The sequence below is a fragment of the Pomacea canaliculata genome, linkage group LG6 (assembly GCF_003073045.1).
Source record: "Pomacea canaliculata isolate SZHN2017 linkage group LG6, ASM307304v1, whole genome shotgun sequence".
NCBI lineage: Eukaryota > Metazoa > Mollusca > Gastropoda > Architaenioglossa > Ampullariidae > Pomacea > Pomacea canaliculata.
In genome coordinates this window covers 13511986-13539884 of record NC_037595.1, presented here as the reverse complement: position 1 = coordinate 13539884, position 27899 = coordinate 13511986, and the positions used below count along the sequence as shown (strand labels likewise).

General features: G+C 42.2%; 1 protein-coding gene across 2 annotated transcripts; it reads right to left on the bottom strand.

The window, feature by feature from the left end:
- Positions 1 to 370: 370 nt before the first annotated feature.
- LOC112567051 (con-Ins Im2-like) lies at positions 371 to 26068 on the bottom strand. 2 transcript variants are annotated; one of them, XM_025243544.1, is made up of 5 exons: positions 25087 to 25617; positions 24674 to 24723; positions 9767 to 9888; positions 2730 to 2994; positions 371 to 2182 (listed from the first exon to the last, which is right to left on the bottom strand). In XM_025243544.1, exons 4-5 carry the CDS (start codon positions 2959 to 2961, stop codon positions 1992 to 1994), a joined length of 423 nt encoding a protein of 140 aa, XP_025099329.1. In that variant the 5' UTR covers positions 2962 to 2994; positions 9767 to 9888; positions 24674 to 24723; positions 25087 to 25617; the 3' UTR covers positions 371 to 1991. The 2 variants fall into 2 exon arrangements, with proteins under 2 accessions (XP_025099329.1, XP_025099328.1); XM_025243543.1 differs by lacking the exons at positions 371 to 2182; positions 2730 to 2994 and adding an exon at positions 6644 to 6999 and having other exon boundaries at positions 24674 to 24719; positions 25087 to 26068.
- Positions 26069 to 27899: the final 1831 nt, after the last annotated feature.

Sequence of the window (27899 nt, the reverse complement as noted above, 5' to 3'; positions counted from 1 at the left end):
AGTCCATCAAATCCGTTGGTTGTCACCTTCATTAATGAAAGTGTGTTCAGTCCCTTGAAATACAAGTCTTTTATAGTGTGATTCTGTTCTGTTGGTCTGGGTGACTGTGATTTTATTGTTTGAAATTATAAATATTTTTTATATTTATTAAAATAGTAATTTTGATATTTTTAACACCGATCTTTCGATTTTCTGATTTTAATTGGGAGAGTGTTTGGGTATAGTTTTTTTTTTTTTTTTTTTTTTTTTTTGACTACCCTCCTCTCCAATATAATGTTCCCCTCCTATTTATGATACAACTTTAGAACACATTTTCCACGCCCACGCTTTTCTTTGAAGTAGTTACCTACCTAGAGCCCCAAGATGTTTATACAAATGTTTCAGTGCCATCCATTCACTCTCTGAACACGCACGCACACACATTCACATACTCGTTCATTCACTCACTCGCCCACTTTGTCCTCGACTGGGAAAAACAACTCCTGAAAAAAGGAGTAGGACTATAGAAGCTGCCGCAGGATATTTTAATCAAGTGATCAGAACAAAACACGATTTGCCAGCACTGATCGATCATTTTATGTGAGCAACATTTAAAAAACAAATTAGCGAGTACTCATGGTACGATCTTTCTCGAAGCGTAAAATATTCCTTTTATTGCAACATCAATTTTTACCATTTTTATCTATAGACGAAACACTATTGTCTTTGCTTCCCGTATACCAGAATATTTTTCATGTTCAGGGCTCGCTTCTTTTAGTGAACCCAGCTTTGTCCCCATCCCCCCACAGACTGTTAGATACTGAGTTTCATTAATAATGATAATAATAATAATGATAATAATAAGTAGACGTGTTGCAAGGTCTGAGACAGAATCGAAGCTACCGGCAAGTGCCTCAAGACTGGCAAAGAAGTTTATTGAAGGGAAGAACAGTGATGAGAGGACGCCGAAAGTCTCTTGCTGAGAGATGACTGACGACAGCCTCGCGTGATGAGTTCAGATGAAGGCCGCAAAGCACGATGGACTGGGACAATGAACAGGATACCTCAGTTCAGCCCGCAGGTAAGCACCTTTGCTAATCAGTGTCTTCAAGGCTAGTGATTCTCAAAACTGTTGTTTTTTTTTGTTTGTTTTTTTTTTGCGCCAGAGATCTCTTTATTCATGAGTCAGAATGGGGTGACTTTTCCCTCTTCTTCTCTAAAATTGCAGGAAGGAATCCATTCAAAGCTCGGTTCTAAAGCTTTGCAGGATTTGGCAGGAGTTAGCATCAGACAGAAAGTAAGAAGGACATACAAAAAATACAGACTGTAAAGGTCTTACGGTAATACCGACGGCATCAGCTTCATCCAGTAGTTACCTTTACATCATTGACTACTTCATTGATGTTGTTCAGGTACATCTCACCAGCTCTATATTAAGCTTTATTCCATGCGAAGGGATGAGAAAAGCACACTTTCTTTCCATTTCTTGTAAGCGGACTCTACTTTTCAAGGCAACACATGAAACCACTGTTACAGTTTCAATAGTTGAATCCGCCATTCATCACGATAATAGTTTTTTTTTTTTTAACATTAACGGCCTTGTAAGTTCTGCAAGATTGTTTCTATAAGAAGTTCACTTCAAATTAATTATGTAATCTGTTTATGAATATACCAAGTTTAAATATGAATGCATGTGAACATATCCTACCACACAGAAGTGTCAACATAAAAGTCAAGATAAATCAAAGTTCCAAAAAAAAATGGAGGTCGAAATTTATTTAGAAGTCAAAAGTCATTTTGTCATTTGTAAACTATGTTTTATTCTTTGTTCATTTATATTGAGGCAGAACGAGAAAGAGGCTTTGATGTGGCGCTTGGTGATGAACATTTCCCCCACCCCACCCTTGGAGAAACCAAAGTATCTAATCACACAAAAATAGCAAATGTTTGTGAAGTCAACAATGTCACAGAGGCTGTGGAAGGTTGAGGCCGGCGATCGTGTGAAGAACTGATCACTTGTTGTACTGACAGTACTCCAGGAGTTCGTAAATATTACACGCATTGTAGCAACATTCACATGTGATTCCTTGTGAACCGTAGCCGGCTTGCCGCTTGTGCAGGTAAGATAATGCTTCTCTTTTTCCTAAAAGGATATCTTTTAGTCGACTAGCAATGGACTCTGTCTCTTCCCTCAGCTCCACACCTACAAGAGAACAAAGGAATGCAATGATGAGGTATGTGACAGTGCGGTTGTTTCTTCAAATTAGTTAAGCAATGACAATTTACTTTTATAGTTGTCAAATGTCAAGAAAAAAGCTAAGACAATCGAAAAGAAAGTTAAAGAAGAAGGGAAAGAAAGAAGGAATTAAAAATGAAAAGGAAAGAAGGACACAGAAGACAAAAACTGAAAAAACGAAAGATAAAAGAAATGGACTTTTGGGGTGGATGTGAGGAGAAGGTTAAGAGCAATCATACATAGGACAACACCTGATATATTTACACAGCCTCGTTTTCAGTTGTTCAGGCTTGATCTCCACATCCCCACTCCTGAACTTTTCAGCAGAAAGGAAAGTCACAGAAATATTTAGCCCCTAGGTAATGTTTTAGTAAAATCACACTTCTAACACCGTTTGACCCTTTCTCGGACCACTTCAGACTTAACGGACTTTTGTTAAACTTCACAGAAGTGTGCTATGCCCACGGCATCTTTGATTGACCCGCCCCCACTACATCAAGAGAAGATAACTCACTTGCATCTGTGGGCGCCTCTCGCTTGCTTAACCACCGGCCCATGTACCCCCCGGGCCCGCAGATGTCGCTGAGGATCTTGGGTAGGTTCTTGCCGCAGATGCCTTGCGGATGGACGCCTCGTGACCGCGTGGACAGCGTGCACGTGTGTTCGTAGGTCCCCAAGCACGTGGACGCGTGCAGCGCCACCACCCCTAACACCACCAGGGGCCAGCACTGCCACGACACCGCCATAGTGGAGTCAAGTCCCAGCAAACCCCAAGGCACCTGCACACACAGGGACAAGAGTTCTCATCTATCTGTGACTCACCTGCCACTTTATTCTCCACACTCGAGAATTGCATTTCGTAATGAGTGCACAAACTTTTAAGATTCTGCAGTAAATCCATCAGTTTCAACACTTCCGCAGTCTTCATGCTCCTGATGGCATTTGCTGCTCCGTCTAACGGTATTATTAACAGAAAGTCGAGGAGGCTTGTTGCTGAATGTCACTTGGTTCTACGGCTTACCCTTTACTCAGCATTTCGAGATGAAAGAGACAAAACGACTTTGTTGTCTGTTTTATCTCATTAGAATTCGAAATCGTCTTCGTGTCAAGCAGTGCACTCTTAAGAGTTTAATCCTCTTTCTTTATTTCTCTCTCTCTCTCTCCCTCTCACATACTCTTCCTCCCTCCCAGTTCTTGAGATATATTTGCCGCCTCAATATTTTCCATAAAACGAACATCTCTCAGTCAACACTCTACCCATTCCAAGAAATTATTAAAGTTCAACTTATAATTCTTAATGAGAGTCATGTGGAACAGACTTTCTCAATATCTCCAGGATATTTCCGACAAGAATGACTGAAACTTGTATCAAACCTGTGATAACTTACAGAAACCTAGCACATCGCACGTGCATGAGGAATAACAGCCTTTCAACATCTCTAGAAATGTTTTAAGATATTAGTAAATAATAACTACCTTCTTCTTATGTCACCTCATGTTATTATAGAATTGTAACAAAGAAACATACATTGTCCGTGTTAGTAGAGGGTTAAAAATAAGCTTATGTTAATGAAGAATGGTCATTGGCATCACATAATTTTTATCCCGCTCAAGAACAGAAAGACTGGAACTCTTGTGAAAATGGTCGTCGACTGGCACCACCCCGTTGTTTGCCAGCCACCTCTGCCATCAGCTGATGTTACATTATTGTATTCTATTTAACACATGTTATATATCATAACACAAAGCTAGTCAACTTGATATTTCGTATTTGTTTTCCATTTTCAGTCATTCGAATAAATGTGTTTTCGTCTACCAAAGCTACGGATGCCTGCTTTTCATCTGCAATTAGCTGTCGAAGCTCTAGAAGTCGCTTCCAGTTATCACAGCAGACTTGTAGTTCAAAGTGTTTGCTGGAGTCATTTTACGATTTTATTTCCATTGCTTAAATTACTTATTTTAATGGGTTTAAAAACGAATCTTTTCCTGTTTCCGAAAAAATGGTTTGGGAAGGTAAACATATAGCTGACACATCCGAAGAATTTCGTTCTACAAATGGTTATTTTTATGACTATATTTCCTTCTTCCTATGGTTTAATTCTGTACTTGTCATTCCACGCCTGTCCTCCCATAGTCTCTTTTTTTTCTTTCTTTCTCTCTACACACACCGTCCATTCAGTCTTTTCGTTTCTATGTCACACATTCTTTTATTTTCATTGTCTCTACACAGTTGTTACTAAGGTTGTTTTCCTTTTTTTTTTTTAGTTTCTCTGTGTCTAAACAACTCTCACTCACGCAGTATTTTAGTTCGCTGTTGATAGATAGCTTGCAGATATTTTTCTTTTTCGTCAGCGCCTTTCAATTAGTGTCTAGTTTGCTCTTCCTTCTCTCAACGAATTCAAGATTCGCTGGTTGCAATGCACGCTGAGCTACCGTGCTTCCACTTTACTCCTCCCTCGCCTCCTTCTGAGATCTCTCCTCCGCTTGACCCCGCAGTTATTATTTTATCTGCTGCTCACTTCAATGTTCAGGTCAGGTCATTTGTTCTCGACCTCTCCTTTTAGTTCTTGAACATGGAAGAGCTGTGGTGTGGTTGTAAAGTGGCCGTGTGATTGTTTGCTTGGCTCTTGATGACAGTGTCACCAGATGGCGGCTCTGGACTCGTCCACAACTGTCTGATGTGTGTTGACAGTGTCACCAGATGGCGGCTCTGGACTCGTCCACAACTGTCTGATGTGTGTTGACAATGTCACCAGATGGCGGCTCTGGACTCGTCCACAACTGTCTGATGTGTGTTGACAGTGTCACCAGATGGCGGCTCTGGACTCGTCCACAACTGTCTGATGTGTGTTGACAATGTCACCAGATGGCGGCTCTGGACTCGTCCACAACTGTCTGATGTGTGTTGACAGTGTCACCAGATGGCGGCTCTGGACTCGTCCACATGTTTGTGGTGTGTTGACGGGGTGTAGGCCTGATGTCTCCCACTACACTGACCATCACACACTCGCCACGATGCTCGGCTGTTTAATTCGGCGAGAAACGAATTAACGGTGGGACGCAAGGAATGGAGCAGAGCTCATCCAGTAACACGGTTGTTCCTTCAACAGACTTCTAGAAAGCCGCTCAGTCGTGTTGTTGTTGTTGTCGTGAACATTACCTCTGATATGTGTTCACTGTTCTCATTTAACGCCTGAGTGTTCACAGCTGCTGTCACACAAACTCTTCAAAGTATTCGTTGTCGTGTTCATGTGCTAAACTGTCCATAGACCTCCACTAGAAGTTTACTGTCTACAGATGTAGACCTCACCGTTATGGTTCACGTGACACTTTCACTGATGAAGCCCTCATAATTAGTTCTAAATATTGTCAACATACAAGCTACATACATTGAAGAAATGCGTATTAATTCTTGCGTAGATAAAGCGTCTCAAAGTATCATTAAAAGATTGTTCCTTTATTTATTTCCTTTGTTCGTGATGTTATGTACATGGACTAGCTCTCAGACCTACATACCCTAATGTTGTAGAAGAGCGCTGAACAACAAATGTACGTTGATGATGCTGATGAGGAGAAGGAGAAGGATTAAACCTTAAAAAATGGTTGCTGAGGTCCACAGATTATATACAGTCTTTTTTGTTTCTTTTCTTTCATAAAATGTTTCCTAAAGTTTGTGAAGTGACTGAATGTTCAATCAACTGCGGTCATCATTCAAATGTAAGACCACCCAACTACCCAAGTCATCTAGAAATGTATGGCTATGGCAGTAGAAAGTTTAACCGACTTTTTCAGTCATTCGTACTTCTTTCTTCAAAATAAATTTTACGTTGCACATAATATATCAGTACAAATATTTCCAAATATTTGTAAAAGAAAATTGGGGATAACAGTTGCAGTAGAGAGCACAAGGTACATAATTATTGAACAACTTAACTCAATTCAAATAATGTGTAGCGTTGACTGAATCATTACAGATGTATGGAATTTTATATATCAGGGTTATTAGTGGAATAATCCTACTACAAGGACTCTCTCGAGGCCTATGATCTTCAGTCACACACACACACGCACAAAAAGAAAGAGAGGGAAAGGTCTATGGGAAGATAAAGGTCTTCTCGTTTTATAAAATAGTTATTTTAAAAAAAAGTTTATTTCATTTCATGCACAGAATTGCAGACTATTTCTTTCTTTAGCAGTTACACTTCTGTTTGCTTATTTACTTCTATATTTACAAGCCTTTGTATTTTAAAAGTTATTCATAATATCAGTCACATATCAAAGATATTCTAGTCAAAGAAAGAAAGAAAGAAACGAACAAACAAACAAACAAACAAACAAACTTACCTCTTTCTCGGGAAAAAAAATACATTTCCTACCGTTGGAATCTTGTGAACTATTTTCACTTGCTGCTACAGTGCGCTTACCTATGGAAGGTGGAAAGGCGAAAGAGGTCTGTACCGCACCAAGTTCCAAAAAGTTCAGCCGCCAGTGATGTGGACCCCGACAACAAGCAGCAGACGACCGAGTTGTCGCCGCCAGAAGCCCCTGCACTGTACTCGACAACAACCAACACCACGCCGCCCGCTGTCACCGCCGACAACACAGGCCTGGCCGCAGCTCCCGGTCTCTCAGTCAGCAGCAGCAGCAGCCATCACTTTATACCGCCAACATCGATTTCCAAATCTCGCGGTCTCCTCAAGTGCGCAGGACCGGACGTCGTGTGCAGGTGCGCGCGCAGGAAGAAGAGGGTGGATGGGCTTCCCAAGCGAGAAGCAGCAAAGCGCCTTGCCGTGTGGGTAGGAAGGAACATGTAAAATATCAGTGACACCGCTTCCATGGGGTCGGTGGGATGGTGTTGATAAATCGCGTGGATGAAATCTTGATCGAGTAGTAGACCCCCCACCTTACCCTCACTTACCTCCCCTCCTACCCCACCACTTTCCCCCCAAATGTCTCCTGCAATATTCTCCCCCTCACCCTCGCCCACCAAGTCTCCTCCCACATTACAACCACCCCATGAGATGGCAGAGACATCCTAGACATCTCGTTTACCGGCAGCAAAGATTACATTTCCTATGACGTCAGGGCGGCCATTTTGGATGAAGACCCGCCATGTTGGCTTGGAGTGCAAGCAGCCAAGTCTGTGCCTCGTATTAACCCGTCTGCTGCTATTGTTAACCTGAGTTATGACATTTTAGACCACAAAGTGTCAAACCGGACTCTGCAGCCGGAACATTCGCATGAAGGACGCAGAAGGAATGAAAAGGAAATTAATTTTCGATGACGTGAACAAACAGATGAATTACTTCCCTTATACAATACCTGTAATAGCCACAGAACTTTAAAACAAATTTTCCAGGAAAAGAAACATCTTCATAGACACCGGAAAACGTGGATGGTAACACAGACACGACAGAACTATAAAAATAACAGAAAAATTGGCTTTTAGGTCCTTTTCATCTTGCCATTGTATGTTTTTCGTCAGTATAGAAAATACCTTGATAAATGTATAAAGCATAAAAACTTATGTTTTTCTACCACGAATAAAACAAAACAGCTGCAATTATAAGTCAAAAAGGTAATAATTTTTAGATTATATCTCCTGCTACCTACAGCTCTCTGTTTTTTTCTCTCATTCTAACAAAACAATATATGAAGGAGGAGTAGGAGAATGGGAAAGAAACTCTTACAGACTGAATGTCTATCGAATCGATGATTGAAAAACGTGGGGTGGTTGGTTTAGAGGGGTGAGGTAGTGTCTTACACCATTCCCCAAATGGCGATTATCGAACACCCGACGTTTCTTTTTAATCATCAGCTCGTGGAAGACACTTCTCAAAACACATTGTTGAATGTTTTAGTCTACCGAGCATTCGACACAGGCTTCCACTTCCTTTTGCTCCTCCATGACTCATCGTTCAGACCCTTTCCAGCTGCGTCAAATCTCAAAATCTCTCCGAGAAAGCTCGATGGTGCCCAGCTGTCTTAAAGGGTTGCCCTTTAAGATTTTCCCCCCGTGTGTATTATATTCAGATTTTCTGAAGCTCTGGTAAGAATAGCAAAATGGCGGTTAACACCGAGAGACTTCAAATACTGAGGCAATCGATGATGGTGATGTCGATGGTGAGGACGTCGTCGGCATTATTCCACCTTCTTAATATTGCTGTCAATATTAGCGTTTAAAGTATCAGAACTATAAAAACAAGAGATTAAAGAGAAAGACTCTTGTACAGCAGAGGACTGGAAAAAAACACAAAAGAAAAAGAAGATGCTACAGACTTGGCTTCATCTTTTGAAGCGAAACAATTGAAAACCCACAAAGACGACATTGTGGGTCAAAAACAGAAAGAAAGAAAGAAGAAAGAAATACAATTCTTAGTTGTTAAAATCTGAGCCAATACCCTTTCTATTCGGGAGAAACAAGTCGACAGCCTCACCTGCCCACACGTCCGTGAAATGATGTGAGAACAAGAACATGGCTTGATATCAAAATAAGGACAGGCCATGTTATAAGATAATATTATTGGCATATTACACCACCTCCCATTAGGTTCTCAGTTTTCTCACAGGGTGTAGTCAGGAGATGTAAATGTGTTCATTCTCAACATGTCACGGATTCGATCTTAATAATCTCGGTCTGAGGATGCTATAGCTTTGTATTTCGCAAACCGAAAGGAGTTTTTTCCCTTTCTAAAATAGTTTTATTTTACGATTAGCTACTAAACTTAAACGCTTCAGGACTACACAGACTTTTTAATCAAATATTTATTGTTATTAGGACGTGTCAGCAGCTTTTCATTTTTTTTAAAATTTTCATCTTAAATTAATGTTATCGTTAAGCAAGAGCCAAGACAGTTTCTCTTGTAAAAATGCTTAAATGTTGTCTTTATGTTGAAATGTTCAGAGTACGGCTTCATGTGTTAGCTGGACTGACAAACATTCTGGTTTTGACTGTTTGTTCATGCTTCGGCCATAGAATTACAAAATCCTCTGTAACATATGGATCCTGTGCATCATCTACTGTTAGCTATTCCCTTGTTTATACTACCGTAGGTCAGAGTAACATTTGTACGACTTTAACTCAGAAAAAGCCTTCAGCAGACAGAATGCAAATTTACTCTGCGAGAGCCCTTAACCAAGATGTCTGTGTCCCAGTGGCTTCTGTGAAAACCCTCGGCAGACCTGTCCGGATAAAGAGATCTTCCAACAGTATCTTCTTCAAATGTAGGTTAGGATACAAGGGCTACTGTCTTTATTGAACCGTCGGCGACCGACTGAAGTCGACCAAGTGCGAGTGGTTAAAACATTGAAGAGCAATACACTGTAATCGAAATCCTAGACACAAACATCTCAGTCGGATCAAATAAAATTATCCGCGAGGACAGCCCCGTAAGTGAATAAGTCCCAGACGGTAGAAGACGAGCTGACGGCAACAATGGAAATTAACAGTAAAAAGCAGAGATCGATCAATCAATCAATCAAGACTACTATCCATAAATTAATTGATAAATATGTCAATTAGTTAATTAAGAGCAAACAAGTGATGCGTACTTGATAAGCCTAGCGATGATCAGCAGCTCACACAAGATGCTGGTAAGTGCAGCAAGCACCCCGGGTAGCAAAGGGTCTGGTTGCCTCCGTCCCTCCACCTGTGCACGACACCTTACCGGGGCCTGAAAACAACGAAGATAATGTGTAATGGAGCCATTGTGTAATGTGGAGTAACTGTGTAATGAAGGGATCCTGTGTAATGTGGAGCAGCAGTGTAATGTGGAGCAAAAGCAGGAAGCTATACATCGTCCAAATTTTCTAACATAGCCCGACTCTAATATCTCAGATATCTCTCTAAAATTTCTCTACTTCAGTTAATTCTCGAGAAGCACGACAGAAGGAATAAAATGGTCATTGATTCCGTAATCGATATCTTGTATAAGAAGGTTAGATGAAAGCAGTACAGGGTGACCAAGGTAACTAACAAGGGGTTCACGTGATCTCAGTAAGAATGACCTGTCCTCATTAGTCATTTCTTGTGGGCTTTAAAGTCTGCAGACAGACTTGCCGACAGACCGGCAGCTTGTTGACTGTCTTGACTGTATTTACTTTTCGGCGAGGAGACCCCGAGGACACAAAAAGTTTGTACATCGTCCATCATAGTAGGAAATGAGGATCAGTGACAGGTTATTCTAATTCTCCAGTTACACCAAAGTTCCTTAAATAAACCTGCAGAGCCCTTTATTAGACAGAACCCTAAAAATGAAAGCAAAAAACAAAAAAACAAAAACAAAAACAAAAAAACAAAAAAACAAGAAAAAACCATAAAACGGTGTAGGACACAAGTCTCTTAGTCCTTGCATCTTTACACACTTGTAATCCTCATCTTAGTTTAATATAAAAATAACGAACATCGATCAAATCCAATTCTTGAAGCGGAACCCACCGCTCATGTCCGCTGACATTTTTCCTTTTTTTTTGAAGAGAAAGAGAGATAACTGTCACACAAAGAGAGATATATGTCTTCTGCAAACACGTTCTAACAATTTTTTTCAGTTCCTAGTCTCCTGGCGACAAAAACCCACTCAAATAAAGCCACTGAAAATTAAACTTATCGTTGTGTGTTGATACAGACGGTTGCCGCGGGCACAGGAGTGCTTCAGACCTGCCTCCCTGCAACAGCACTTGACTAGAAATTCGTGGACCTGATCGCCTGCGATCTTATTTCTTTGTTTAATCAGAGTTTTTTAAAGGAAGAGAAAATTCGGTAGAGTTTTCTTGAAACTGATTATATGTATCAAAAGACGACCAAGAGGTTGTCTAAAAATTTGCTGTGATAAGGACATTTTGGTTTTATGAACTTTTTGTGTCCAAGTCCTTCTCGTCCTACACATTTTTTTTTTTTAAGCCGGCTTTGCTGATGAAAATGAACTTGATGTCAGGTACCATTTGTGTGTCCCATTAATGAAAGTCTAATATCGTGGGGATTCTAGAGAAAACTCTATTTTAAAAGCAACCGGTGATAACAAAAATAGAAGTAGGTCACTAGCTCATAATAGTGATAAGACTTTTTGAATTGTAACCTACTTGTCCGGAGATGACCACTGATTATTAATAAATTAATTCAGTTTAAGGCAGTTAGCTCGAGTGGTTGATGATGGTTGATGATGATTGATGATTGATTGATGGTTGATGGATGGTTGATGGATGGATGATGATGATGACGATGAATGATGATGATGATGATGATGATGATGATGATGATGATGATGCACGTGAAGTCGGCTGCAATCTCCCATGCGTCCATCAACGCATCCCCTGGTCAAACTTACTTTCTGCTTAATGGGAAAATTGTAAGAAGACTTGAGCTGAAACCAAATTTAACCTCAGTCGTATTCAAAATGTTCTCAATCCATGTTTCTGTTTTGTTGTTAAGTAAAATCATCATAGACGTATATGGTATCTACCCTTCTTCAGGTCCGAGAACCGAGGCTAGAACATGGTCCTATCTTTTAGAAAACAATTATGTGAGAGTTACAGGTGATGGGACTTCACTTTCAAACAATCTTCATTCCTTGTACATCTTTGTTATTTATGTAATTACATCAAAGCATAAGTTACAAAAACAACTAACTGGTGTAGTCGGAGAGAAATCAGAGAATAAAGTAGAGCAAAAAAACAAAAAACCAACAAAGTTTCTCCTTTGACCTCCTTTGGAACACAGTCTGCAAGAAAGTGGATTCGAGGACAGCATCCGGGCATCACATACAAGATGACATACTGTTTTCTAATGTCCAGGAAACTATTAGCAGACAAGGACAGTGTTATTCTGGGACCAGTAGCTTTATATCTTTTGAAGCATATTTTGAAGTCTCGAAGTATATTTTTAAGTATCTTCAGAAAGACCTCATAACACTTTCAAAAGATCAAATACTATAGAACGGCGACTAAAGGATCACGAGAGTGCTCATTAAAAAAAAATACTGATTATTCAAAGCGACAAAAAATATCTAGAGCAGCATAGTTGTTTACTTTAAGAACAACCTAAAGGAGTCACTGTTAGCTTACTTTATTTTATTTATTCTTTATTCATCTCTCAGAGCGACAGAGGAAACTATCTCACAGCCTTGAAAGACAAGAGCAGCAAGTGAAGGCAGATGAGGAGGGTGGGTACGAAGATCCCATTTATGGGTGGGAGAAATGGAAAACACTTTTGCTTGGCGTTTAACTCTACCTGGGACACACCTCTTTAATTCCCCACATATGTGTTTCACAGGATTTATTGCCCCCCTCCTACGCGCGAGCAAATACTCACTCACGACCTTGCACAGGGAGGCAGGGGTCTGGAGTCGAAACCAACTTTACCCTCTGCTCAAAAAAAAAAAAAAAAAAAGAGGATGTGGCCTTCACTGGAAACCAGTCCTTGAACTCTGGCTATTAATACTTTAACATCTGCCACACCTGACAAGAAGTAAGCGAAAGTGAGGGAATGAGAGAAAAGGAGAAAATGGGAACTGAAAAAAAAATAACAGTTAAAACACTAAAGGAAGTAAACAAAAGCATAAAACGTGTGAATGGGTGAGTGGGGGAGGAGCAGGACAGGAAGTGAGGAGGTTCAGCAATTACAAGAAACCCAGAACATGAAGTAAGGACAAAAGTAGTAAACAAGCTGAAGCACGCAAGGACGCTGACATCGAGCAACAGACGATGACATGCCAGACTAATGCTTTGAGATTCCATCCCATGTAACACCCGGACTGTTATCTATTGTTCTTTTATAACATTGCTATCATCCGGAAGTGTAGCTCATAAGGGAGATAATTAGCGTCTTCGGAGGCGCTAGCCCGGGAGGTAACTCACTAGGAGATGTTACATGAGAACTGAATGTATGGATGGACTGGTTTGAAAAGCTAAGTGCAGATAAGTCACGGTGTCAAAGAGTTCATCGTGAGCCTGACAAAAGCTTCCAACACTGCTTAGCAATCACTTTTGCAAATTTTGTATTACTCCAGGTAAAATTTTGTCTTTTAATAAAGATTAATCCTGTGTGGAAGCTTTTTAAGTATTGGAACATTGTTATCCATTTTGTGGGTGTGGGAAAATAAGTGAGTATTGTTTTTATTTATGTGGCGAGGAGATTTTCATCAGCTGACAACATGAATGGAAATGTGCAAATGAAACGCAGGCGAAGGCATAGTACGCGAATAGGAAATATTTTAAAGAGAAGGGTACAGAGCAAGGTGTCCCTATCACAAGATGATATCGGGACGTGAAGGATGCCAAGAAGCGCAAGAGACAGGATAGAAGTCGAGAAACAATCACGTGATACATCCCGTCAGACTAAAGACACAGTGCAGGCGCTAAGTCCATCACGTGTACACCACACCGGAATGATGGTTGAGTCAAGTGTAGCCAGTTTTGTAAGAACTCCGTCAAACTTATTATCATACGAATCACGTGATATCACATCACGTTAAAATCACGTCGGACCCCGGACATCGCGGAACCAGGACGTTAGGCCCGCCCTAGAAAGTATGTCGGTGATGAGAGTGCAGCCCCAAACACGACGCGAGCTCAAAAACATCTTCTGAGTAGGTGACTTAAAAATGTTGTCCCCAAATCCTTTTTTTAAAACAGAGGAGATGAAGCATGAATGTTGCTGAATTCGATCTCTCTACCGCTGAAAATGAAAATAAGATGCTCACAAGCTCTCTCTTTCTCCCTTTCTCTCTCTCCCACACACATATATACACAAGGAGCAAATATGAAGCAAAACATAACTGGAGTAGACGAGGTCCTCTGAATTTTATAATCCCTGTCAGCTTATTAGTTTTCGTGTAAATAATTAGTTCTCTAATTTCCAAGCAGCCTGCAGACGTTAGGAGAGGACGAAGCATATTGTGAAAATAACGAGGGCCAGGTCAGAGTGCATATTGAGACTGCACTTTTATACAACTCGAGCTGAAAACCCGATTATCTTCGAACACCTTCGGCCGCTTTTTCAGGCCAGTATCAAAAGCAAACAAACGTGCGATAACTTAATTCTGGGGATGGAAGCAGGTTTTATTTGTTGACTTCCGTTTGTCTCGGCAACTTCCCCGAGTTTTGTTCACGTGGTCTTCACGTGGTCGTCGCGTGGTTCAAGAAAATTAATGGCGTCCGTTTATAACTCAGAAACGCCGGTTCTTCATTTCTTTTTCATCCATTCTTTCCTTCCATCGCACAAAACTTTGGAGATAGAAATGCTGTCCATTGAAGACGGAACATAGGGCGGAGAAATAATGTCCACAGGCCAATGAGAAATATTGTCCACGTGACATCATCCAGCGATAGTGTCAACTGGACATCATACAGAAATATTTACAGGAAATCATGTAAAAATATTGGCCATGGGACAAACACTACACAAGGATACATGGTGATTTGGAATGTTATACTGCTTCATTACAGGATAAATCACTACTTACCTTAACTCAGAGATATCTTTGAACAATGTACACTAGGTTAAAAAAAATGCAAGAACTTTCAATTCCACACCAGACGAGGACCTGAGTAGAGGACAGACTACAGAGAAAGATGTCTGTAAGCATCCTCTGGTGGTCCACTTCTACATGATTTTGAAAAGTTGGAGAAATGTTTAAAGTGTATTTAATGTGGGTCCTCATCTCTCCCTCTACCAACCCTCCCATTCAAATAAGCGCTGTCTACACTTACTTGGTGCTGTCTACACCTACTTGGTGCAAAGGTAGACTACTAGTAATCGCGTTCTGAAACATAGAAGAATGCATACAAAGCTCCATTAACGGATTTGGCTCATGCTCGTGGACATAAAATGTCCTTGTGGAAAAAATGTACAAACACTCATTTTTAAACTTTCATATTTTATGTAGATGTATATATAATATGCATGTGTTTCTGTGTATGTTTTATATATATATAAAGAGAAAGCATGGGGTGTAGGAGGTCTGGAGGCAGGTCTGGAAGTGTGTACCCATGCGAACAGTTCGCACAGTCACGTGGGCGCAACAAAAACCTTCATTGCGCCTGAGGAACTGGCAGCGCAATCAAGGATGGGTGATGCTGGCGAACATACCACTCCATCATTCCATTTTTTCTCTCCCCTACCACCCACAACCAGCACCCTCGCAACCTTCCATTCATTTCCGGCATCATGGATAGGTCACGTGACGACGTAGCGGAGTTCCGAGGGTGAGCTTCTGACTCATTCTTGACTTGAGTTCACTCACGACCAGCTAGAAAACCTCAATGAAGAAAAGCATTAGTGGTACGGTAGTCGGGTCGCTTAAAGCTGATATTTTGAGCTCAGCAATTTGAGATGATCAAGAGCCTTAAGCGATATTGTCAGAACATTTTGTAGAACATCAAAGTCGTCGATTTGTATGCAAAATCAAAGAAACTTATAACAACAGTTGAACGCCTTGGAATTATTATATTTGTGAATTTTGTACTGCTTTTCTTCTTATGAACTGAAATATGCATTCTGCAGGGCAGCCAAACGAGGAAACAACAACAACAAAACCCAACAAAAAACAACCAAACACCCCAAAACCTATCGTTCTATTACTGAACGGATGATGTGGACAGAAACACTTGCAGCCTGGATTACAGTTTTTCAAATGATTTGCGCCTGTTTGAACAGCTTCTTGCTAGACATAACTCATAGTCTGGTACATATACCGTCCAGTATGTGACTATGAAAACTTATTATATTCTGGTTGAATAAAAAAGCTTCATTAAAACAGTCCTACATTTGATGTTCCCGGTAAGGAAGATCCATCAGCAAGAAGGACACAGAAGGTGCATGTCTGACCATCTTTAAAGGCAGCTTGTTTGTCCAGCTTGCCCAGAGAGCCATCCTGTGTGAGGACGACCTCCCTGGCTGCTGGTGCCACGTGCAGATAAAGGAGTAATCCGCAGCCCGACAGACTCTGACGTGGCTGAGTGAGGCAGTTAAGCACCCGACAACCGCCACACAACCGGGTATCAGACTCCATGCCGTTCAGTCTGGTCTTTAGCCTGCCATTTTCGGAGTAACGGATTTTGAGTGGGTTTTTTTTTTTTTTTTTTTTTTAAAGTAATTTTACGATAAGAGCAGGTGTAAATAAGGACAAGATGTGAGCCAGGAGCCTGAGAGTTGGTGAGGGTGTGGTGCTGGACACAGGAGATGTGAGCCAGAGGATGGTCTGAGATGTGGCGAGGGGGCCGCGATGGACAAGGACAGAGGGCTATGAAATACGAAACAAATTTATAAAGAGATGTAAAAAAAATGAATATTATATTACAGGGGAAGACGAAAGTCATAAATATGGAACTTTTACAGGCTGAAATATGTTCGTCTTTTTCTGATATCTTATATTTTCAATTAAGCAGAAACATCTCAATAAAATTTCCCGACGAGGATGCAACTTAGGAAAGCTGAACAAAATCACAAAAGTCCTCTGTGTGTGTGTGTGCGGTGGGAATGTGTGTATATCTCACAATTCAGTAATACTGAAAAGTCACAATAGAAAACAGCAGATAAATATTTTTTAAAAAAACACTTGCACAGTTGTTTGTGTGAAATGTTGAGAGAGTTGACAAAGGCTGGGGGTGAGAGAGAGGAGAGAGAGAATAGCTTTAAGAAAAATGTGTCACGAAATGAGGCTAATCAGACGACATGGCAACCACTAGACACTTCTGAATGTTTGGTGGACACAAAGTACATGTTGTATTCCCGACTTCTACCCACGATTAGCGTACCTGTCGTGTCACGCACGCCCAACACCGGAACTCAGGTACCTTCCGCATGCCGCCACTGAGGCACACCTGAGGATTCCGGATGGCACCTCCTAATACAAGGACGAGGAACGCATGCCATCCCTTGTGTGTAGGAGACTATCACAAAGATTAGTCGTTCCGCCCTCCTGCCTCCTCATCCAAAAAGACGAGTAATTGCTTTTTAAGTGAGGGGTTTGAGGTGGGATTTAAAAACCGATCAGCCCCAGTGCCAAGCAGAAGAGGGTTTGTGAAAGGAGCATCTGGAATAGCATGTCTGCATGTCGGCGTGTAAATCGTCTGGAGTCTGACGCCCCTCATGTCCCAAATAGTTGCATCAGCTATTCGTCGGAAAGGGGAAGCTGGCGGTGTGGGGTGCATTTGACAAACCGCCAAAAGAAGAGAGCAGAGCAGGTCGGCGATGTGCAAGTCAAGAAGGAGGGTAAGGAAAGTTCAAAGAGTACACCTGTTCAAACAGCCGCCTGCTGCTGGGAAATTTGTAAGGTCAGGGAGTAGGACTCCTTCTCCATGCCTTCCTCCGTCTGTCTTTACGATAAACGGTGAAAGATGAGATAACCGAAATTAAATCATCGCAATTCTCATGTTTTCATTATTATCTACATCTTTGGAGATGTAGTTTAAGACTAGTCTAAGAGAAGACATGAGTGGCACTGACCATTTTTGCTAACCTCCAAACATGGTGACAGGACAAATGGTGTTGAGAGGGGCGGGAAGGAATGCATGTTCTGTCTGTAGAATGTTCCGACAACAGACATTGCCAACCTTTAGTGTCATCGACGTTTGTCGTCTTCATGCTTACCGTTGCCAACGTACTTTCCTGTGACGTCACTGGGTCCCGGAATTCCGAGGTGAGAGTTCTGTGAAGAATTTACTGGCATCAGACTATATTTGTGCCTCATATTGTGCCGTCTGGTCAGGTCTGAACTCTAATGACCAGTGATTCTTTCTGACAGTCACACGCGCCGAGACACTAGGAAGTATACAAGGGTGGACGGTCATGTATGTAACAGTATCATATAATGAAGAAATTTAAGACATGCCTCCATTTATTTCTGGAAGACAGCCAGCCAAAACCCTCAGACATTGTCTCCCGGTCCGTAAGGTACGATGTTAAAATAATGAGAGATAACATCGCATTCGGAGATCGTTAAGAAGGTTTTATTTTTAAATATAGTAATTCTGTTAGTAGAGTCGTTTACATGAAATGTTGGTTATGGTCTGAAAATCACCAACGACCCAACCGGCTACATCCGAAGATCTGTAGCTTTTGAGCTGACAGTAATATCATGTTTAAAATTAAAGTTTCTTGGATTAATTTTCAGTAAACAGAAATATCATCTTCATGGTTATCTACGAGAGCGACCCGAGTTCGAAACCCGGCTTAGAACCTAGGTAAAAGCCATTAGCGGTCTAAGTTTTCTTGCGGGTCATCAATAAGATGTTCAGCCCTTCGCTCGGTAACAACTGTCAGGAAGGAAAATGATTGTCTCTTGATGTAACAGAAAAAGCAGTTAAGAGCCCAGCCCACTGTATCCTCTCAGTTACTTCAATGTTGAGATGCACTCTATAGTTTTCGGATACTTTTGGGTTTTCCCAGCTTACTTCTTCTACAGATAATAGAAATCGCATACAGCTATATAATTCAAATAAGGTTAAATCATAAAAGTAAATAATAAATAACCTAGTAAAATAGGAGATAGTGATTGTGGTGGTGGAATAAATAAGGAAGGGTATACACAAAAAAAATAGATAAGATATTTAAAAATAGAAGCAAGTAGTCTGAATTGTGCATTGTGATGTAAGGACATCAGTAAGCACAATGCTGACAATTGCAAACATCTTGGCAATAATTAGTCACATAACACTTCAGACTGTGTAGCAGACAGCCTGGAGGGAGAATGTGACGACTGGCGTCTCCTCCACTCAGTTGCAGGCTGCACAGTGATGCAACCAGACTCCGGGCTGCTGCGCCGCACCTTGCGAGGAGGGTGCAGACGTGTGAGAATCAAGGGCACAAGTGGAGTGCACATTTCTAAAATGAAAGGGAAGGTTGAGGTCTGCTCCTGTCGTGTGAAGCTTCTTAATTTGCTACTCCCTTTCAGTCATAACAGTTTCTGGAATAATAAAAAAGCGGTAAATTTAGTCCTTTTTTTAGCCAGTGGGATGATTTCATCTCATGTCTCGAGCTTGTCAGACAGCCCCCCCCCCCACACTCTCTCCCTCCTTCCTCTCCAGCACCAGCCTCTCTCCCTGTCTGTCCAGTAAGAAGTTCGCCCCTCCTTCCCAAAAAATTGTTGTGGAAAACCAGATATTTGGCAAGAGTTAGCATTTTTAGCCACACCGTAGAATAAATGATTTCGCTTATGAAAATGATTGAATGATACTGACAGCGAAAAATAACAATAGAAATATGCATTTTATATTTATATATATATATATATAAGAAAAATAAGAAATTATTGTAAGAAGGATGTATTCTGTCAGCATCAATCTGCAGTTTCATCATTTGATTAAAAGTCACTGCGGAGAAAGAGGGAGAGAGTGTCCTCGCATCCCCTACGAAAAAAAGTTACAAATTAAAGGCATTGTAGGGACAAAAATGTGACAGGACTTGGTTAGCCTTTAAAGCACATTCGCAATTCTCGAACGTCAACGTCTCATAACGTCTCCGTCTCGATAACGTGTACCACGTGACAACAGAAAGATTACATGGAGCACAGACAGAAGCTTTGAACCTGCTTGCAGCAGACGACACCAGGACAAGACAGCAAGTCCTGGGTGGTTGAGACTAAACCATCGAGTACAGACCAGCCATTCGATGCTTGATTAGCTTCACCGTGATCAATACGGGCTTCCGACGTGCTCCATGTCGGAAAAAAAGTCTTAGAAAGTCTTGAATTACGACCAGAATCGAAATCCGGGAGACGTGTGTACCCCGAACAGACTGGGGTTGATGAGAGGAGGGGGTAGGGAGTAGTGGAGGGGTCGGTAAACACCATGGCTTATTTACAGCTACGCCGGAAGCATTGAGAACAAAACATTAATATTTGTCTCTAATGTTTCGATTATTATATTTCCTAATAGACCGCCAGTGGATTTTCTGTCTGTAAATATCGCTGGCATGACATGGTGGGCTCTCCCACACGGTACCGACTACCCTGATACAAAATTCCTGATATATAAGCGGCCCCCTACCTGTAGTCTCCGAAACAGTCTTTGTCATCGTCAGACGTACATGAGTGTACATCACCAAGCTATTGTCCACAAGAGATTTTCATTCGTGTAGTGACAATAAATAATACGACTCTGGATTATTAAACTGCTACGAACCAGACATTGCAAGTAGTCTTGGAGAACTAATTTAGCATCACTAATTTTTCAGGGCTTTTCAGGAACACTGTTTTGAAAATTTGTCTTGTTGTTGCCTTTCCTGAGTATATAATAGACATACCTGATGTTCTAGCTTGTGTGTCAACCATTCTTACATTCTTACACTACTAATCTAAAACCAGTTCAAATTTTAATTGATTACAATTACGGTAATGCTAAAATTATTAAAAGAGAAAATGGATGAAGGATTTTACTTGGACAAAAATGAGAAATCTGTGAATTTTAACTAATTTCTGTATACAGTTAATCAAAAACATACAAATGAAAATAATAACAAATAAAAAAATAAACAAAAGTAAATAAAGAAAAACTCACCCTACCAACAATATACTCACCACACACACCCTCCCTCAACGGATGTTATCTCTACCAAATATTTACAAATAGCTTTTAACCCAAAACATACAAACCAGAATTTGACCTGCTGCACAATTTAAGAGAACACAAGACGTGGACCCTGGCAGCCACAGACTCAATTACTTCTCCGCCATTTTGTAATTGTCTAGAGTTACTTCCTCATCCCTTCATCCGCCTCCCGCGTGACGTCACCTCATCCCCAGAATCCCGTTAGTCCTCCTTTCCATTGAAGAACCTTCTTACAACCGGAGTTAAGTTTACATCGCATGCACTTGATGACACAAGCACAAAAGGAATCCCATCAAAATGATCTTCTTGACTCTTTGCTGGTTCCCAGCGACACTAATATTGTGTTACAGGGTAGGGGGTAGTTAGCCTATTGAAGACAGCTACACTAATTTTGTTACAATGGAGGGAACATATTGAACTTATTTTTAAAAAAAGACTGCTACGAATTTCCGACACCGAATGCGTGTTCTTCAGGTAACAGGTGTGGCGTACCTTCTTCAAGTAAAAGGAAAGGAAGTCAACGATTGGACCTTGACAATTAACCACCTCTCCCACCACAGAAAAACCGAGCAAACAAAAAAATCTATACTTGCTATTATTTTCTTCCTTCTGCTTTTATGTCTCTTTATATACACTTTCTACAGAAATTAACGGACAAAATGTATTGCCGTGAAAGGTTAGAATACCGCCAATCATTCCAGATTTTCTAAAATTCTTAATTAAATGAAAAAAAAATATATATTACCCCGACCCTGTACCCCTTCCCCAGACATCACTGGGTTTTTCTGTTTCTTTCTGTTCTGTCTTTGCAGCGCATGCGCAATCTTTCGATCTCACCTCTTCAGGTTTATTGTTATTTTTGTTTTCCGGAGGCGAGGGCTAGCGCCTTGTAAACACTCCAAGGCCTGACTGCCTCGTAATAAAAGCAGCCGAGGGGAGGATTCTTCTCCCAACCCGGTCGCAGACTAGGAACAATCTTTAGTGCCCTCTCTACTCGACATTCACCTCTACGGGTATCAGGCTAAACAACAACAAGAACAACAACAACAACAAAAGGTTGCCCAGAAACATAAAATCACACAGACATACGCACACACACACACACGCACCACCCACACAAAGTAACCATGTGCCGATGCTTCTGTGATTGCATGATCAATCTCCGACACGTGTTAGCAAACAACTCTAATGAGCGAGTCTTGTGACGCACTCTACATCACGTGTTACGTTACACAGCGCGGAGCCTCGCCCTCACGTGATCCGTAACGAACCCGACTACAAAGACGTCAGCACCTGTAGTGACGTAGGTGACTTGCGTCATGGCCCTGCCGTCGCGCAGCCCGGTCCCCTGCAGGTCGACAGCCACAGCCCTCGGCTAGAACATCTACTCGTCTACTTCATCATCTGTCATCTAGATGCACGCTCTCTTCACCTCGCTTTGCCAAGTCACGCGGTCAACAAGACCGTTAAAACGTCTTTCTCGTCCTCGCTTCGTTACCCGTGTACCTGTGCTTGTCTGTCAGTATATACGCAGTTAGGTGTACATATACAGACATGGATGTAAGCGGATCAGGATGTAGAGCTTTAATTAAGTTGTCAGAAAAGCCGAGATAACATCTTGAAATAAAATGTGAGAGATTAAGTCTTAATGATTGTTTAAAAGAAATAAACGGTTTTCAACTTACTGGAAAATATTAAACAGAAAACTGAGGACTAATGAAAACTTAATTAGCAGAAATATCTGTTGTCCTTCATGTACTTAGAATGTTTTAGTACCTTGCTGTATGTAAAACTTTGGTCGATCTTTTAGGTCGATTCCTGTCTGCGTTTTTACCTGCTTTCTGAGGTTTTAAAGAGAATGTGAGCGTTACAGAGTGTTCCAATGAATATAAACACTTCATTTATACAATATGCATTTCCTCAGTATTACCCTTTGTGGTAATGCACTCATTGTGTACACAGAGAAGGAGAAGAGATAAGGATGGGGAGAGAAACAAAAATTAAACACACACTATATCACGGCAAGGCAGCCAGTCCTGTGGACAGATGCCACATACAGAGAAAGAACAGAGTGCCCGAGACGAGAACTGAACCCAGGACACCCAACCCTCACTGTATTGATGTCAGGCCACCGGGCCGCAGTGAGTGAACGTGACTAATTAAAGTTTACAGGAATGGATCTGAGAAGATTCTTAATCACAGTACTATTATGAGGTATCATAAACACACCCACAATACTGTAATGAACACCCCTGCCCACCACACACACCCACACCCTCAGTAAAGGTATAGACGGGTGAGTAAGTAATACGTTGCTACAGACAGACAGGACGTTGAATGACGGTTACAGTATGCAGACGACCACAACAGCCATGCGCCTTGCCACTGTGGAAGGCATTAAGTAAAAGTTCATGCAGTTCTGCTACTTGTTTGCTCCGATCCTCTCCAATGACCTTTGCTACTTAGCTTCTTAGTTCATAGGTCAAGGTCGGGCACATTCTGCGAAAGATATTAGTTTTACAGTCGCCGTGGAACCGTTGCCAAAGCACTTCTTCTCCAGAAAGGAATCGGTGAGCAGACTGGTCATTTCACCGAGTCTGGCACTGTCCTAGGAGAATGCCGACCCCCACCCGAGGGCTCGAGCAGCGTATAAATGTCACGTGACCTTATCGTCACTCGTGTGGTGATCGTGCTTTTCGACGACAAAAGCCGCAACTGAGCCCGGCGTTGTTATTTGTTGACGACAACAGAGCCTGTAACATCGTCAGGCATCGATTTCTCCTGTCGTTTGATGATTGCTGTTTGCATCTTAATCTCCTACGTGATGAAACAAGCAGAAAGGTCTTATTCTGCTCTAGCATTTAACCTTACTCAAAATGATATAATGTTAAAAAAAAAATTCTACGTGGAAAAGCAATGAATGAATAATGAGGACAAAATAAGATTGCTTTTAAAAATGGAAATGAAAGAATCAACTTTCTTTTTCACATAACAAGTGGATATTCTCAACGAGCTGGCAAATGTTCTGTTGGAGGATCTCAAAGGAGGAAAACTCGGACAGAGTGTTTATTTGTTTATGTTTAAATGCATGGCCACTTACGAGTCATCGTGTGATGAGCATCTTAAATGTTTTCGTACCTCCATCAAAAAGCTGCGGGAGGGAAAGGTGTTGTTCTGCACCAGCCAACCGCAGCACGTAGAGCAGATGCCGGAGGACTTACGGCCAACGTTAGCACTCTGCTCTGCTGGCACGATAAGAGGAGTTCGACAGTAAAAGCCTGAAGCTGCACTCTCCGTGAACTCCCACGTCTCGCCACGTGCAATCCGGAACCCCGCCTTCACGTGGTTTTTACGTGAAAACGCGTTTTTGTTCCAGCGAGCGAAGGACATCTTGTGTCAAAGACGTTAAAAAACTGGAGGAAAATACGTTTATACTTATGAACCACCTCGTGCACTCACTGGCATTCCCTTGCCTCAGAAACTCTATACTCATGCAAACACGCACGCGCTCACACACACACACACACATACACACACGAAGGAACGTGCACACTCACAAGCTTTATTCTTTTTTCTTGAGAGTTGGCAGGGTGGTTAGTTTTCAAGCTTCCTACCGGCTGCTGAAATAACTCGACGTCTGGAAGTTGGATTTTTTGACCACGGACGACATTTACACTTTTCTCGCCACAACACGATAAGAACGAGCACTCGCCCCGACAGAAGCAAGCGATGAAGCAAGATTGTGGATGGATGGGTTGATAGATGAATGGTTTCAGCCATGCTTGATGGTAAACAAAAGCTTGCTAAGAATAGCAGCAGACAAAACAACATAGTCTTCATTCTTTAACAAAACTCGCCAAAACTATTTTCCCGTCACCGACCCTCTGTGTGTGTGTTTTCAAGGATAGTACTTACGTGTTCCTGTACACTTGTTCTGCTGACGCCAGCTTGCTCCCACGCACTGCCTGACACAGAATGTGAGAATATAGAGCTTGCATATCTCTATCATGACGAGCCTAATAATCAAAACAAAGACACTTCATTCACGCGCGCTCGGAGCCCGAAACGGAAACTTCCCCGAGAAACTTCAGAGAACTTTGCACGCGCGCACGCCCACGTACTGTCCAACCACTCTGCTTTTCCATATCTTGAAAAATATGAGCCAACAGGAATGGAAAAAAAGGGAAAAAATAGAAACAATCACTCGTGCACACACACACACACAAATAAACTCACACACATACAAACATACTCACACTCACACCCCTCTGTTATGCAACGCACATCCTCCCACGCACCTCGTCTCCTTGACTCCTTTGAATGCTTACCGTGGGTACCGGGACACGGTGGCCGTGCGACAAGGAGATGGTCGGACGCCCAAAGTCGAACACACCCCAGACCCAGCTGTGGTCATCAAGGACCTTGACCACTCCCAGACCCTTGCTGCCCACCGTCCCGTTGCGCGGCGGCGTTGTGAAGATGGATGGCAAGCAGCCCACGTCGACGGCAGCGCCTAACGCACGTGCAAGAGGCGGGGGAGACCCAGCCGCGCAGATCGTCGGCGATGAAAGGAAAGTGGAGCGGTTGGGGGAGGAGGGGGTTGGGAGGATGATGGGGAGAGTTCGCCGCGCGACTGTAGCAAAGGAGGGAGCATGGACGGCAAGGAACGGTAACTCGCCAGTCACTTGCTGCCGTCGCCTCCCCCGCGCCGGTGAGGTTTGTCATCTGCGGGAGGAACAAAGACGAGGATCGCTGTCTCCCACCGTGTGGACCGCCGGTCTACCATTGATCTCACTGCAGCCTTCTTTCCATCAATTAAGTCAGCATCACTTTCACGGTTGTTTTCAAGGTTCGTGCAAAGCTCGAAGTTACAGACTTTTAACGACCCCGCGGGGTGTGAATAGCTGAGATCTTGTTTTTCCTGTAGTTACTAAGGAACAAGTCTTGTAAACAACCTGTCATCAGCTTTTATTCAATATAGAAAATGTACTGAGGATTGGGAGGGTAGAAACAGCTCTAAGCAAATGCTCTAAGCATCTTTCCTAAGCTGGAGCTAAGGAAGAGAGGATGGCTAGCACGAAACTATGCAATGGTTGAAAATAAAGACATGATAGGTACCTGTTGGATGCAAGGTCCTAACCAGATTATGATGCCAGCCGAGCAAATTCATAGTTCACAAATGAACGAGTCCTGAACGTACCATCGTACCATCGCCATCAACAGGTGTGTGCTCTGTCTGACCTGTTGACCCCGTGTTTTTACATCCCGGCGGGACACTGTAAATAAAAACAACATGGTTGCCGACACACATGCGTCAGCGGGCATGTGTGGTGCGTAGTCGTAGAAAATATTTTGATATATCAATAGCACAAATAGAAATTCATTTTAGACGACCAGTAACACAAATGTAGCGCGAGCGTACGCACGCACACACATACAAATGTGCGCAAGCTGTGAATAAGGTCGTTTCGGAAACTGGGCCTCTGGCTCATGTCCTGCAACAATATCCTAGTGTTAATAAATTAGAACCTGTGGCTGCTGATTGACATACTGAGAAACAGGGGGAAAATGGGTCAAAGGCCAGCCTCTACTCTCAGTTCGTTCATCGTCAATCTGTGTCGAGAGGAAAGAGTGTGTGAAGACCTCGCCGATAGCTGGCAGCAGGGTACTGGAGTGTGGAGACCAAAATATTTCCTACACTTCGTCATCATTACATGTAGGTGGTCATTGATAATGCATCGTTCTGCTGTTAGTGATGTCATAGTGTGGAATTGAACATTTCCTCAATTCTGATCTCTACTTTTCTTTCCTCTCATCACACACAGCGGCGGCGTTAGGGGGTGACAAATGGGGCGGCCGCCCCAGGCCCCGCTCTCGAAGGGGCCCCGCGCTTTAGCCCCGAGGTCATCTTTATGACTTATTGCCAGCTGTGTTAAACAAGTTGTAACAAAAACATTGACGCTCAGAAAACACTTCTAAGTTCTAATTAAGCAAATTATTGAACCAATGTCTTCACGTTAAGCCCGACAATAATAACAAGCAGTTTATGAAGTTATCGTCACCATATTATTTCGCTTTAAGAAAAAACCGCTACAGCCACAAACGGTGGGAAAGGTTACGAACAATTAAAACACTAAATTCATTCGTTATTTCGCGAAATATATCCAGCCTATCTAACTCTATATAAATCAGTGCTTCCGGCATCATATCAATAGGGATATTGATACACGTACTCCATTACCCCGGCCCCGCGCGAATGGTCGGCCCCAGGCCCCGCGTGTTCCTAACGGTTCCTAACGCCGCCTCTGATCACACATTCACATCCTTTCACAAGAGGAGCACATTGGTGAGCATCAATGTTTTGAAAGATGCATGTTGATGTGGCAAATGGTCGTGTATATAAAACAAGTGTTCCGTCAGACATAAATCTCCTGAAACCCTGAAGTACCGGAAGATTGGGTGGGGTGGGTTAGTTGACCCTGTAGTTGACCCTGCAGCTGACCCTGCCGTTCTAGACAGTTATACACTATCAACAAACGCAGTCGTCGGGGGAAGTTTGCTGACGTGGCGATAAAGCAAGTAAAAATAACTCACTCAACCTCTGATCGTTAAACAAACATAAAATTCCGATGATTATATCAGCTTAGATGATGAATTGCGACGAAACTGTCACAAAGCTAGAAAATAATTTTGTGATGTAGGCATCAGATTGTCCCGAAAGGGCCATAACTGTTATTTTACAAACAGTTAAGAGAGGATATATGTATGGGGGAGGGGTGGGGAAGAAAGCAGAGTAGAGGGTAAGAGAGAGAACGGCCTTGCTGGGGTATCCACAGGGAGGTTTATGTTTAGCTGTCCTTGACCGATTTGCATAGAGGTAGAATCCCGGGTATTTATGTGATACCGATAAGCTTTCCCCCTCAATCACTCCTCCCCTAACTCCCCCTGCCACCACCTTTCACCGGAGCATCGGACGAGAGCTTAAGCCCCTTCCGTGTGGGTCAAAGTTGAGGGAGAAACCATTGCATCACAGAGACCAGTGGTGCCAGAGTTTCGGACATGTCTGGTGTCAGAGTCAGTGACTGGACTCGGTGTCAGCCTCTGGAAGACAAAATGAAAGTTTGTACATGCGGTATCTTCG

Excerpts from the sequence above, each read along its gene's own strand:
- LOC112567051 (XM_025243544.1), bottom strand. The coding sequence starts at position 2,961 with ATGGCGGTGTCGTGGCAGTGCTGGCCCCTGGTGGTGTTAGGGGTGGTG. Across the intron at positions 2,183-2,729 it reads AGAGGCGCCCACAGATGCAA|GTGTGGAGCTGAGGGAAGAG; the intron begins GTGAGTTATCTT and ends GTTCTCTTGTAG.